We start from the raw sequence: 12,049 nt of genomic DNA on the forward strand, positions 1-12,049 counted from the left end.
GCTCTGAGGGGATGCATGTGGAGGGGCAGTTACTGAGTGGACTGGACGAGGGGTTGGGAACTTGGGAATAAAGTATACCCCTGCGCACGCCGTACTGTGACTCAGACGGGATATCACGTATCAGGCGAAAGAGGCATTGAATAATGCGGTCGGTCATGTGGGAAGTTTTAGGAAATTAGAGACGACGAGGCAGCACGCAAACGGCCATGTAGAGATTTCAACGGACGATAGGGGTGCAACCTGTGTAGGTTAAGACGTGTTCGATTTCTATAATTCTGGCGAACACCACTTCATCTCTACGCGCCAAGGGACTTTACCGATGGGCCTTGACGTATGTCAGGAGTACCGACTACCGGGAATCAGGATTCGCGTATACAAGACGCTTCAAAGTTCCCGGGTACCTAGGTACTTGACGACGCTCCCAGTTACTATACACCCAAGTACCCACCTACTTAAGTACCTAGGTCTAAGTACTAGGCACCTAGGCAGGCAGGTACCTGGCGCCGGCAGAGGAGACAGACATCTTGAGACGTGTTGTATCTTTTATCTTTCCAACCTTTCCATGTTAATCTGTTCATCTGCTCCTCCAACAACCCACAGTAAGTGTCAATCACACAACTAGCAGGGGCTGGTCGGCATTGCACATGGTATGCCACAAGGGGCATACGAAGTTGTTGCGCCATCTTCTCAACCAACCTGGAATCAACCAACATTCACGCACAATTAGGGGATGGTACGGATGCTCTAGGCCTTGCCATCGCAAATGGGCATGTCGATGTTGTTCGTCAACTAGTCATGTGGCATGGCCCGACTCCTGACGCAGCATTCGAGCTGAGGAAGACGGCTTTTCTACGGGTACTTGAAAAGGGCCAGGCGAGCATTTGCGAGTTCCTAATCACGCTTCCTGGGATCAACGGGGTCCTGTCACCATCACGGAACCGCACAGCCTTGCACTGGGCAGCACGATCGGAGAATGTTGACCGTGTCCCCGTCCTACTTGACAAGTCAACTTTCCATCTCGGTGCTGTGGATGATGATGGCCACACAGTGCTGCACTGCCTTGCCATGACACGGGATTGGAAAGGCCGAACGACGCGTGTAGCAAGTCAACCTCGCAGGATACACCCCTCTCCAGTGTGCGATTGCAAGAAATAATTTTGATGTTGCTACACTGTTATTGCACGAAGGGGCCGATCCCACCATGGGTGCTGAATCTGACACGGGCGACTACATATGGACATTGCTCCATGAAAGCCTACTGGGGAACTCATGGATCCCCTGGAATACAAATGCTCATCAATCGGGGCGCTAGGGTAGATTCTGTCGCTATAAAACGGGGAACAGCAGCTCCGAATAGCTTCCATTCCATTATACAAGCTCTCCCGAGTTCGCATCTGCGACCCGATTACCCTGTCAGCCACCAAGACACCAATGTGTCAGCAAGCGTAGAGGACGTCAGATATATCAAGGGGCGATTGGAAATTTTGCTGTCAAGCGGTGCAAGAATTGACAATGAGCATGGCCCGCAGTCGGTGCTTGAGTATGCTTGTGAGCTCCAGTTGGCGGGATATCCAGCACTACTGGGGACCTTATTTGAGATGGCAAACCTGGACAACGTTTCGTTGGGCCATGTCCAGAGTTTAATACACAGGTATTCAGACGTGGTGGCTGAGGAAAACCCAACGAGTCCCAGATTGGCCGCGGAATTGCAGAAATGGATGGATGGGTCTTTGATGCCAGAAGAGAGGAGGGTGCTGTTGTTGTAGAGTACAGTCTGTGGCAGGATATCTATTTACCCACCGAAAAGTACACGCTAATATACTATAGTATACTATAAATATGGAGGCAAATAATGGGACGCACAAGAGAGCGCAGAAAAGTCTGGTTGGTTTGGTGTGTTGCCTGGATTACTAAACTCTCCGACTCACCGCACTCGGTAGCTCCTCCGCATGAGTCCGGACTCCGCAATGGGCCTCGGCTCCCCACGCTCCCAGAGTCTAGAGATCTGCCACTAGCTTCTAAAGTTCCCGACCCCAGATCCGAGTCGAGAGCTACAGAAACCATGGCTGTCGACATATTCAATCACGCCATGAGCACCGAACCAGAATATCTCATCTCTCAAGATTCTTGGCTCAAGTGCTGACCTAATTGTGCGTTCAATGTTACAAAAATGGCTGGTGGACGCATCGATTGCTATCTGGACCTTGGTAAGCCCCCATGCTCGAGTCAATAATTGCCCGTGCCAGCAAACTTGGCTGACGTTTTCAAAACACAGCGTCCTTCTTTAGCTATATCTGTATTGCAGACTTGCGACTCAATTTGGATAAGCTAGCCGCCCATGGGGTTGAAGTAGAGTGAGTCCGGCCAACACGCATGGGGAACTGACAATACGACCGTATTAATTACTATTGCCAGGTTCCATCCCATCTTTCTGGGAGGCATCAACCACCTGTCCGGTAAGCATGTTTGGATCCCACGCAGCACATCGACTCGGTAGTCTGATGCCGCCAAAAGGCAACCGGCCACCGTGGACCTTGCCCGCCAAGGCCAGGTATCTCATCTACGACAACCGGCGCGCCGCTGCCCGGGTCGGCATCACCGAGTACCAGGCGCCCGATGACCTGTTTGAGCGAGCAAAGACGCAGTCGGCCCTGCGGGCCCTGCTCTTCATCAAGGCCAACCACCCCAAGGAGAAGCTCCTGTCGGCGATGCACTTCCTGCTGCACAGGTTCTGGACGCCCCCCAACGCCGATGTCGTCGACGAATCCAGCCTGCGCGCCTTGCTTGCCGAGGCCACCGAGATGCCTGGCGGCGGAGCCAAGCTGTTCACCGAGGCGGACGTTGGCCGGATCATGGATGGCAGGGCCGAGATGAAGAAGAGGTTGATCGAGGACACCGCCATGGTTGTCGAGTCGGGCGCTTTCGGGTGCCCGTGGATCTTGGCGACGAACTCCAAGGGCGAAACTCAGCCCTTCTTTGGGAGTGACCGGTATGTGTTTTTGCCTGAAAGTCGGAGAACTCAAAGGCGCGTTGCTGACTCCCTTCTTTTCTTGTTGTTAGATTCAATCATATTTATATGCATCTGGGTATCCCGTTCCAAGATGTTGCGGTTCTGCCGCCATCATCAGCAGCCAAGTTGTAGAAACACACAGAGTGTATATATATCAACGAATAACGGCCCGCTACGTAATGAATTTTACTTGTGTAGTTTCTTTTCCCCCGTCTCTCGCCATTTTGTAGTAGCAGTGATTGTAGTTTTGTCTCTTGATACCCACTTCGTCCCGCACCAACACTTCGAGAGTCAACGCCAACCACCCCACGCATCTCGCACTTCTTCCGCGAATTCGTGACCAACCTCGCGATGCAGCCCGAGTTGACGCTCATCGTCGCCGCCACGCGCAGCATGGGCATCGGCCTGAACGGCACCATGCCGTGGACAGGTCTGCGCAAAGAGATGCAGTATTTCGCGCGCGTCACGACGCGGGTTCCCCCGCAGGTAAGTTTGCTCCCATCCCCGTCGCGAACAGGGTACGCACATGGTAACCCGCCCGGCGTGGTCAAGGCGGCCCCCAACTCTGTCAATGCCGTCATCATGGGCCGCAAGACGTGGGACTCTATCCCGGCCAAGTTTAGGCCCCTGAAGAACCGCCTCAACATCATCGTGTCCCGGCAGCACTCGCCGACGCTTCCTGCAGAGATTACGGCCTCTGAACCTGTGAGGGTGTCCTCGCTCGAGCAGGCTGTCGAGTTTGCGAGGACGCACCCCACTATAAGTAGGGTGTTTGTCATGGGGGGAGGACAGATATACGATGCCGCGCTCAAGATGGATGCCGCGAAGAGGGTGTTGCTGACGAGTATAGAGAGGGAGTATGAGTGCGACACCTTTTTCGGCTTGGATTTGAGAGGTGATGCGGCGAGGAGCGCCGGATGGCGGAGGAAGGAAAGTGACGAGTGGAGGGCGTGGACGGGAGAAACTGGAGATGCGACGATGGAGGAGGGCGGCGTTGGGTACGAGTGGCAGATGTGGGAGAGGGAATGATGGGACATTGTGGTGGATGATGCCCGTGGGCTGATGATTTGGTGTCGCCTTTGGACATGTCGCGGGGTTGGAAGAGATGCAAATGCTAGAGCATGACGAGAGCGGGCAGCGGGAACTCGGACATTGTGTGCCGTAATGTACAATGATTGCTATTTTTGCTTTAATACAGCGGCAGAAGTTGGGATATCATCTGACCAAGATATACAACGACAGCGTCGTCTGCAGCCCCCCCCTCTGTTTTTTCCACACGTAATTATACATGCCACCGTTCCCGAAACTCTCTCCTTCTGTGCGTCCAGTTTTCACCCATCAGATCATGCCTCACTCCCCATTCTTCTTCCCGGCTTCCCCCTCAAACGCCTTCTTGAACGGCTCCTCCAACCGGCTCCAAAATACGTCCACCGGCCTCGTCAAAACATCACCCGCCTTCTGCGGAAAGTCCACGTCGCTCGCCGCCTCCAGCGACGCCAGACTCGACCTCATCCACCCGACAATGGCGCACAAGGACCTCGGATCAACCTCGGGAGCCCCCTTGAACAAGTTCCTCCAGACGGCACTGGCAAGGATAGCATCGCCCTTGATGAGACCCTCGTCGTACGCAAGCAGCAGGCCGCGCCACTGGACGAAAATATCCTTGAGGTACCGCTGGCGCAGAGCGCTCGAGGTGATGTTGTGATCGAGGTGCATCTTCTTTTCGCAGTCGAAGAAGAAATGGTCGACGAGCTGCTGCTGCCAGTTGCGGAAGGTGTCGCGCTCGAAGCAGCGGACGCGGGCTTGGAGGAGGTAAAGATGGAGCATGGTGACGTGGGACCAGGTGCTGAAGCTGGGTTGGAGGCCAAAGGCTGTTGATTTCCCCCCGGGGGGATGTCAGTCTATGTACTTTTGGTTTTCCTTCTTCCAGGCAAGGAAAGAAGTATATTTGTCAACGTACTCTTGTGCCACACATTTCCTGCATCGATGGGCGTGCCCAGCTCCTCGCCGTCTTCCAACCTCTCGACCTGGTCGTTGTTGCGTGCCTCCTCGGAGATATGGTAGTCTGCGGGCCGCGCGCAAATCTTGTACAGCTTTTCAGAGGCACCGAGAACGCGGTACGACTCGCCTAGTGTTCCCATACCCAGAATGCTTCTTTGGGGCGTGTTGCTGAACCATCGCGTGGATGCAGGATGTGGTGAGCTTGTCGGTCGCGACAGGTTCAGGGTCCTTGCCGGGGCGTCTCTGACGGCGGGCGTGCGAATTGCTGCCCGGAGGAGCGTCCGGGTCTGTAGCCTGCACGATTCGCAGGCCATGATGATCCACGATTTGTCTGGGCCAGGAAGACACCGGCTGGTCAAGGTGGTTTGGGCGGGGGGTTGCTTGTGACGGCGGACGGCATGGAAACGAAGCTGGAGCTCTTCTGTGGTCGATGACTTTTTTGGATGTCAGAGAAATTAATTGGCATGCGAGTGGCTCGGGGTGGTCCGTGCGCGGGCCACTTTCAATGTCTATGACGGGGACATGAGTCCATGGCATGCGCATCGTCATTGAGGAAAGTATATCTGGGTAAGCCAAAAGTCGTGTTTGCATGCTCTTATTGGTGTTGTTACACGGATATTCCTACATGTAAAACTACAGTGTTTTTCTTTACATCGTTGTACAGAACGCCTGCACTGTTCTACATCTTCGAAAACACCAAGCTGCTGTTCGTTCCGCCAAAGCCAAAACTGTTGGAAATTGCTACCCGAACCCTCTTGTCTTGGGCCGTCAAGGGAACAAAATTAAAGTTTATACCGACGTCGGGCTTGTGTAAGTTTTGTGTAGCTGGTACAACACCCTGTCAAGACGTTAGCCCTTGTCCAGAGCGTCTTTTAATAAGCGAACATGACCAACCTCGTGTATTGAGAGAATGGCAAACAGAGCCTCAATAGCTCCTGCAGCCCCTAGCAAGTGCCCCATTGCTCCCTTGGTGCTGCTCACTGTGACCTGTGATTCAGCTGATAACCCCTCCTGGCCAAGCATAAGTCTGCGGATGGCGGCCGCCTCTGCCACGTCTCCAACTTGCGTACCCGTTGCGTGGGCATTTATGTAGTCAACCTGCAAAGGCTTCACGCCGGCATTCTTCAGGGCCCGCTTCATGGCCAGAAATGCTCCTCGCCCGTCTTCTCGGGGCGCCGTCATATGATATGCATCCCCGCTACAGCCGTACCCCTTGACTTCAGCATATATCCGAGCTCCTCTGGCTTTGGCATGTTCCAGCTCCTCCAACACACAAACGGCAGCTCCTTCGGCAACGACAAATCCATTGCGGTCCGAGTCAAACGGTCGGCAACTGCCGGATGGGTTGTCATTGTAGGCCGTGGACAAAGACCTCGCTCTGCCGAAGCCAGCGAATGTGAGTGGGTGAATACAAGCCTCGGAGCCGCCGGCCACCATGACATCTGCGTCGCCCATGGCGATAAATCTGGAGGCATCGCCAATGGAATGTGCGCCGGTGGTGCAGGCTGTAGTGGCAGCATGGTTCGGCCCCTGGAAGCCGTATTTCATGGCGATGTGACCCGCTGCCAGGTTGATTAGTATCTTGGGGACGAACAAAGGTGAGACTTTCTTGTATCCCTTTTGCATGAAGAGTCAGCGTTTGTATTTCTGCAAGTGTTTGTAGCAGCTCACATCAGTATGGTGTGCCAGGCTGGTCTCGTATATTTCGTCCAAGTTGCCGATACCACTGCCCAAGCACACGCCGGTAGCCTCCATGTCCTCCAGCTTCGTCACGTCCCATCCGGCGTCTTTTAGAGCCATCTCACTTGCTGCAATGGCGTATTGCGTGAAAGTAGACATTCGTCTCTGTTCAGAGGCGCTGAGCCAGTCGCTGGCCCTCCATTGACCTGGCTCACTTCCGACAGGAACGACACCAGCAACGGTGCTTGTCAACTCCTTCCATCTCGCCTGCGGCTGTCGCGACGCAACACTGACGATTCCTGATTGACCGGCGAGTAATCGGTTCCAGATTTTTCGAATACCTACTCCAAGGGGAGTGACAGCGCCCAGACCTGTAACTACCACGCGGCGCATGACGATGGCGATGTCATATCGGACGAGGTAGGAGGAGGGAGAGAATTAAAACTTGTTTCGAGTGAGCTCAGTTTGTGGCCAGTGGCGGGCTCTGAAGCGCCCTGATATAAATCAGGGGTTTTCTATGTGCTCAAAGGTTGACTATAATTTTTGGTTGTGGTAATTGCTTGCTTGATGGATGGGCTTGAAATGCGAAGCAAGTTTTCCCATCACACTTTCAAGCACGCGCCCGCAATCGACATTTGAACCCAGCACTGAGTGCCATGATTGATCAATGGAGACAGCAGGCTAGCGCTCGCCTACAGCGTCTTCAGTGGCGGACGGGCGGCACAGCGTGGCACGACTACAGTGGGGTGTACTGACATCTGGACATTCACCAGGGCACGGCGCATGTGGTTTGTGCGAGGACATGAGCAGTCGGGTCTTGAGCTGCCAGGACACTGAGTATTCTAATGTTGTCAACCTGTAGTTGAAACCAATTGATGTCTACTAAGTACCTAGGTACCTACCTAGGTAGGTATCTCAGTGTGCTTAAATCAAGTAGGCTCCTCCGTTGCTCTTTCCTGCCCAGTTGTCCTGATACAGCCATGTCAGTCAGCTCCACCTGCCATCACGAACGCTAGGTCGACGGGGGCGCTTGCGGCTGACTCCGTGGCTTATTGAGGACACGGATCAATTGTGAAACACCATTGCCAATGTCTTTTTGTTCATCGCCTCGTCTGCATTCGTCGACTTCCGGCCTCATCGTCGGTATCAACTTCCACCCACTTTTTCTCCGTTGGATACAAGGCGTTGGTAAAAAAATCGACAACGGCAGACTGAATCCACCGGCTTCCATCTCGACATCTGGACCTGTATCGCATTTGGTCCCCATCAGCAGAGGCCAAGGACAAACGACAAAGGACTGCTTCCCATGTCTCACACACTCACAGACCAAATACGTCGATAGAATTCTCAGATTGACCCGGGTTTGCTGCCCCTACTTGTTACTTGAACACATGTAGCTGGCCTTTACTCGGATGTGGCCTCTATTTAAAATCATCTCTTCGCTGCCCAGCTAATCTCCCCTCGCACTCAGAGTACATAAACATTAGGCTTTCACACTTGACCGCCATGTCGATCTGATTGAAAGCAAATAGACCTCATCGCACCTTGATATCGCACGGCCATCCAAGGTACCTCGCCATGAGTGCCGGACTGGGCCAACGGCGGACAAGCGCCGAGTCAACAGGATTTGACGCCGGCGCCGGCCCGAGCTCAAGGCATTCATCCTCCCATAAGCGCTCTGCGTCCATCGAGGGGCTCAAGGAGCACATGTTTCAATGGGGCGAGGGCCACGGCAGCGATGACGAAGTGTCTGAGCATGAGCTCCTCATGGACCCAAACTTCCCAGATGATGAACATGCCGACGCCATTGAGTTGGGAACCAGAAGTGTCCGGAAGAGACGCGAGGAGGAGGATTCTCCGTACCCCGAGGTTCGAGCGGCTGTCCGCAATTACGATGAGGACGTCCCCTGCAACACTGTGAGAGCCTGGGTCCTGGGCCTGAGTCTGGTTGTCGTGGGCGCCTCAATGAACACGCTCTTCTCCTTGCGACAGCCATCAATCTCCATTGGGCCACTAGTTGCACAAATCATTGCGTGGCCCGTAGGTCATGCATGGGCTCGCTTCATGCCCAAGAGAAACTTCACCACCTGGGGCTTCACCTGGTCTCTCAACCCTGGCCCGTTCAATATCAAAGAGCACTCCATCATTGGAGTCATGGCCAGTGTGTCCTTCTCGGTGGCATATTCGACCGACATCATACTTGCTCAGCGCATCTTTTACAATCAGAATTTTGGAGTATGGTTCCAGCTACTACTGACCATCTCGACTCAGTCGCTTGGGTATGGTATTGCAGGGACAATGCGCAAGTTTTTGGGTCAGTTGGTCATCCTCACCCCAATCCCTACAATTGCTGACTGTTGCAGTCTACCCTGCCTCCATGATATGGCCAGCTAATCTCGTGGCTGTAACCATGATGAATACCATGTATGAGAAGAATGAAGTCCGAGACCCGTCAGTCTTTGGCGGCAACATGCCGAGACTTATGTGGTTTTTCCTCGTCACCGTGGGTGCATTCGTGTACTACTTTATCCCTGGGTTTTTAGCCCAATGCTTGAGCGTTTTCGCTTTTGCCACTTGGATCGCGCCTCAGAATCCTGTTGTCAACCAGTTGTTTGGTGGCACAACTGGCTTATCCTTGCTCCCCATTACTTTTGACTGGACTCAAATTTCGGGCTGGGTAGGATCGCCGCTGATTCCGCCTTGGTAAGGTTAAAGGACACCTTTTCCCCATCACAAAGCATACTGACTGTTTCAGGTATGCCATAGCCAATACTTTGATTGGAGTTGTTGCATTCTACGTGATTGGATGTTCTGCTCTGCACTTTTCTGGGGCCTGGTATGCCGAATTTCTACCTATGAGCGATGCAAATACATATGATAATACCGGCGCTCCATATAATACATCGCGTGTTCTTAGCAAAGACTTTACTCTAGATCAAGAAGCTTACGAAAACTACTCACCGCTGTTCCTTAGGTATGCTCGCGCTGATTCATGTTTCACACATTGACTTACACATACATGCTTAGCACGACGTTTGCCATGTCATATGGTCTCTCTTTTGCGGCTATTTCATCCCTTATCGTATATACATATCTCCACAACGGCAAGCAAATTTGGAAACAGTATCAAAACAGTGCAAATGAGAAACCAGATATTCACATGAAGCTGATGAAGAAATATAAAGAAGCGCCAGACTGGTGGTACATGGGCCTATTTCTTGTGGTAAGCCAGCCCCTGCGAACACAGGGCACTCTCTGTCTAATTCAGGCGTATAGATGCTTGCAATGGGCCTGTTTACTGTACTGGCATACCCTACCAAACTCACATGGTGGGGATTTCTCCTCGCCGTGACAATATCGTTTGGCTTTTCTTTGCCAATTGGTATTATTGAAGCTGTCACAAATAATCGCATTGGCTTGAACGTACTCACAGAGTTTATTTTCGGATATATTCAGCCAGGCCGGCCGTTGGCTCTAATGATGTAGGTTCCGCTCAGACGTGACGACACCTACAGTCATGAACTAATGGATCGTAGTTTCAAAACATTTGGATATATCACCATGTATGTTCGATGCTCTAGCACTACTCATCACACATAATAAGCTAACTGTCCCAGGTCTCAAGCACTCAGCTTCGTCTCAGACCTCAAGTTTGGACACTACATGAAAATCCCTCCGCGGACCATGTTCTGGGCTCAAGTAGTCGCCACCACCTTCTCATGCTTCATCCAAATCATAGTGCTCAACCTCGCACTCACCAATATCCCCGATATCTGCGACCAACATCAGCGGGATCACTTCACCTGCCCTGGAGGCCGAGTCTTCTTCTCAGGTATGTCAACTCTGTCCCTTTTCTTTCCCTTTCTCTTTTTTTTCTTTTTGCTCCAACCCATCTGACAACCTTCAGCCTCCGTCATCTGGGGCCTCATCGGCCCAGACCGCATGTTCTCTCCAGGCCGCATCTACTCTGCTCTCTTCCTCTTCTTCGTCCTGGGCGCCATTGTGCCCATTGCCGTCTACTTCGGCTTCAAACACTACCCTAGGTCCCCGCTCCAGTACGTCATGGCGCCGTTAATATTCGGCGGCGCAGGCGCAATCCCACCGGCCACGCCGCTGAATTACTTCTCCTGGGGTATCGTGGGCTTCATATTCCAGTACTGGATTAAGAAAAGGCATTTCGGATGGTGGGGGCGGCTGAATTTCCTGACGTCGTGTGGGCTGGATTTGGGATTGGCACTTGGGACCTTGTTTATTTTCTTCGCCTTTAGCATGCATGGGATCGAGCCGCCCAAGTGGTGGGGGAATGAGATCGTGGACTCGACAATGGATGCGCAGGGGACGGCAGTGCAGGGACGGGTTGCGAGTGGACAGGTATTTGGGCCGAAGAGTTGGTGATTTGTCATAGAGTGATAGACTGGGTGGAGAACTCACTGAAATGAGAGAACTTTGAGCAACAAAGCCTAAAGGCATCCTTAGAGTTCTGCTTCATTAGATTTACAGTCACGAATCATTTCCTCATTTTCAGCATCTAGGCGTGGATCAGTATACGGCGCCTAATATTATTAAAGACACCGAGGGAAGGTGGCCACTAGATACACTTAAGGCGCTTTTCTATTCTCTACAGGCTATCAAAAGCCGCTTGAAGGTATTTCTGGTTATTGATTCCTTGGGATCCTTGCGCCGTTCAACACACGAGCACATTTTCGTGTTCGTACGACATCTCGCCAGTATGCCGACTAACCTCTTTAGGATATTTCTCACTAGCAGACCATCGACTCCCCTACTCAACGTTCTCGAAGACGCCGAAAGGGCTGAAAACGATCAGTACACTGGCGGAGATGGTAAAACGCATGTCGAGATCCATTACGAGGCATTACCAGAATATTACAGATACATCAAGGGCCGCCAAATGCTCGAGAAAATAAGCTCTGAGCTAAGTCGGGATGCGGACGGCAGCTTCACCAAGGCAAACAGCTGCTCGAGGAGAAACTCAAGTTTAGCATTTCTTAAGATGACTTGGTACGAGCGGTGAGAAAAGCAGATGCAGTTGACGATGACGAAAGGCTGAAGGCACGATATAGTTTCAACAGTTGCTGCCGCCTCTGCCGGCCAGAAATAAGGGGCTTGATACAATGAGACGAGTCCTGCTGCGGTGGGTTTTGTGTTCGGAGCGCCCGCTCAGCGAGCAAGGGTACTTTGCGGCCATAACAACTAACACGAAACGGAAGTTCAACTGATACATGTATCGGAAACGGAAGAGGAAATTTGACGATATGTTGAAGGTCCATTTGGGGGAATTAATGGAATCTCGTCTCAAGGCAATGAGACCAGGCTGTATAATGAAGCAGAACAAGGAGT

At 52.5% G+C, this 12,049-nt stretch overlaps 6 protein-coding genes across 6 annotated transcripts; 4 read left to right on the forward strand and 2 right to left on the reverse strand.

Moving 5' to 3' along the window:
• Positions 1-795: 795 nt before the first annotated feature.
• On the forward strand, positions 796-1,155 carry J3458_007097 (uncharacterized protein; the record flags this gene model as incomplete). The annotated part of the gene is made up of 1 exon (XM_066119200.1): positions 796-1,155. One exon carries the CDS (start codon positions 796-798, stop codon positions 1,153-1,155), a length of 360 nt encoding a protein of 119 aa, XP_065975837.1.
• Positions 1,156-2,071: 916 nt separating this feature from the next.
• On the forward strand, positions 2,072-3,142 carry J3458_007098 (uncharacterized protein; the record flags this gene model as incomplete). Its single annotated transcript, XM_066119201.1, has 5 exons — positions 2,072-2,207; positions 2,276-2,354; positions 2,416-2,456; positions 2,515-2,989; positions 3,061-3,142. The coding sequence occupies exons 1-5, from the start codon at positions 2,171-2,173 to the stop codon at positions 3,140-3,142; spliced, it is 714 nt and encodes a 237-aa protein (XP_065975838.1). The 5' UTR covers positions 2,072-2,170.
• Positions 3,143-3,361: 219 nt separating this feature from the next.
• On the forward strand, positions 3,362-4,039 carry J3458_007099 (uncharacterized protein; the record flags this gene model as incomplete). Its single annotated transcript, XM_066119202.1, has 2 exons — positions 3,362-3,496; positions 3,563-4,039. The coding sequence occupies 2 exons, from the start codon at positions 3,362-3,364 to the stop codon at positions 4,037-4,039; spliced, it is 612 nt and encodes a 203-aa protein (XP_065975839.1).
• A 321-nt stretch (positions 4,040-4,360) lies between these two features.
• On the reverse strand, positions 4,361-5,325 carry J3458_007100 (uncharacterized protein; the record flags this gene model as incomplete). Its single annotated transcript, XM_066119203.1, has 2 exons — positions 4,361-4,881; positions 4,971-5,325. The coding sequence occupies 2 exons, from the start codon at positions 5,323-5,325 to the stop codon at positions 4,361-4,363; spliced, it is 876 nt and encodes a 291-aa protein (XP_065975840.1).
• A 365-nt stretch (positions 5,326-5,690) lies between these two features.
• CEM1_1 (Mitochondrial beta-keto-acyl synthase) lies at positions 5,691-7,084 on the reverse strand (the record flags this gene model as incomplete). The annotated part of the gene is made up of 3 exons (XM_007816817.2): positions 5,691-5,849; positions 5,906-6,628; positions 6,683-7,084. 3 exons carry the CDS (start codon positions 7,082-7,084, stop codon positions 5,691-5,693), a joined length of 1,284 nt encoding a protein of 427 aa, XP_007815008.2.
• A 1,185-nt stretch (positions 7,085-8,269) lies between these two features.
• Positions 8,270-11,086, forward strand: J3458_007102 (uncharacterized protein; the record flags this gene model as incomplete). The annotated part of the gene is made up of 8 exons (XM_007816816.2): positions 8,270-9,005; positions 9,055-9,394; positions 9,447-9,665; positions 9,719-9,914; positions 9,968-10,173; positions 10,228-10,254; positions 10,309-10,523; positions 10,599-11,086. 8 exons carry the CDS (start codon positions 8,270-8,272, stop codon positions 11,084-11,086), a joined length of 2,427 nt encoding a protein of 808 aa, XP_007815007.2.
• Positions 11,087-12,049: the final 963 nt, after the last annotated feature.

This window comes from Metarhizium acridum, assembly GCF_019434415.1.
Source record: "Metarhizium acridum strain ARSEF 324 chromosome Unknown scaffold_72, whole genome shotgun sequence".
Taxonomy (NCBI): Eukaryota; Fungi; Ascomycota; class Sordariomycetes; order Hypocreales; family Clavicipitaceae; genus Metarhizium; species Metarhizium acridum.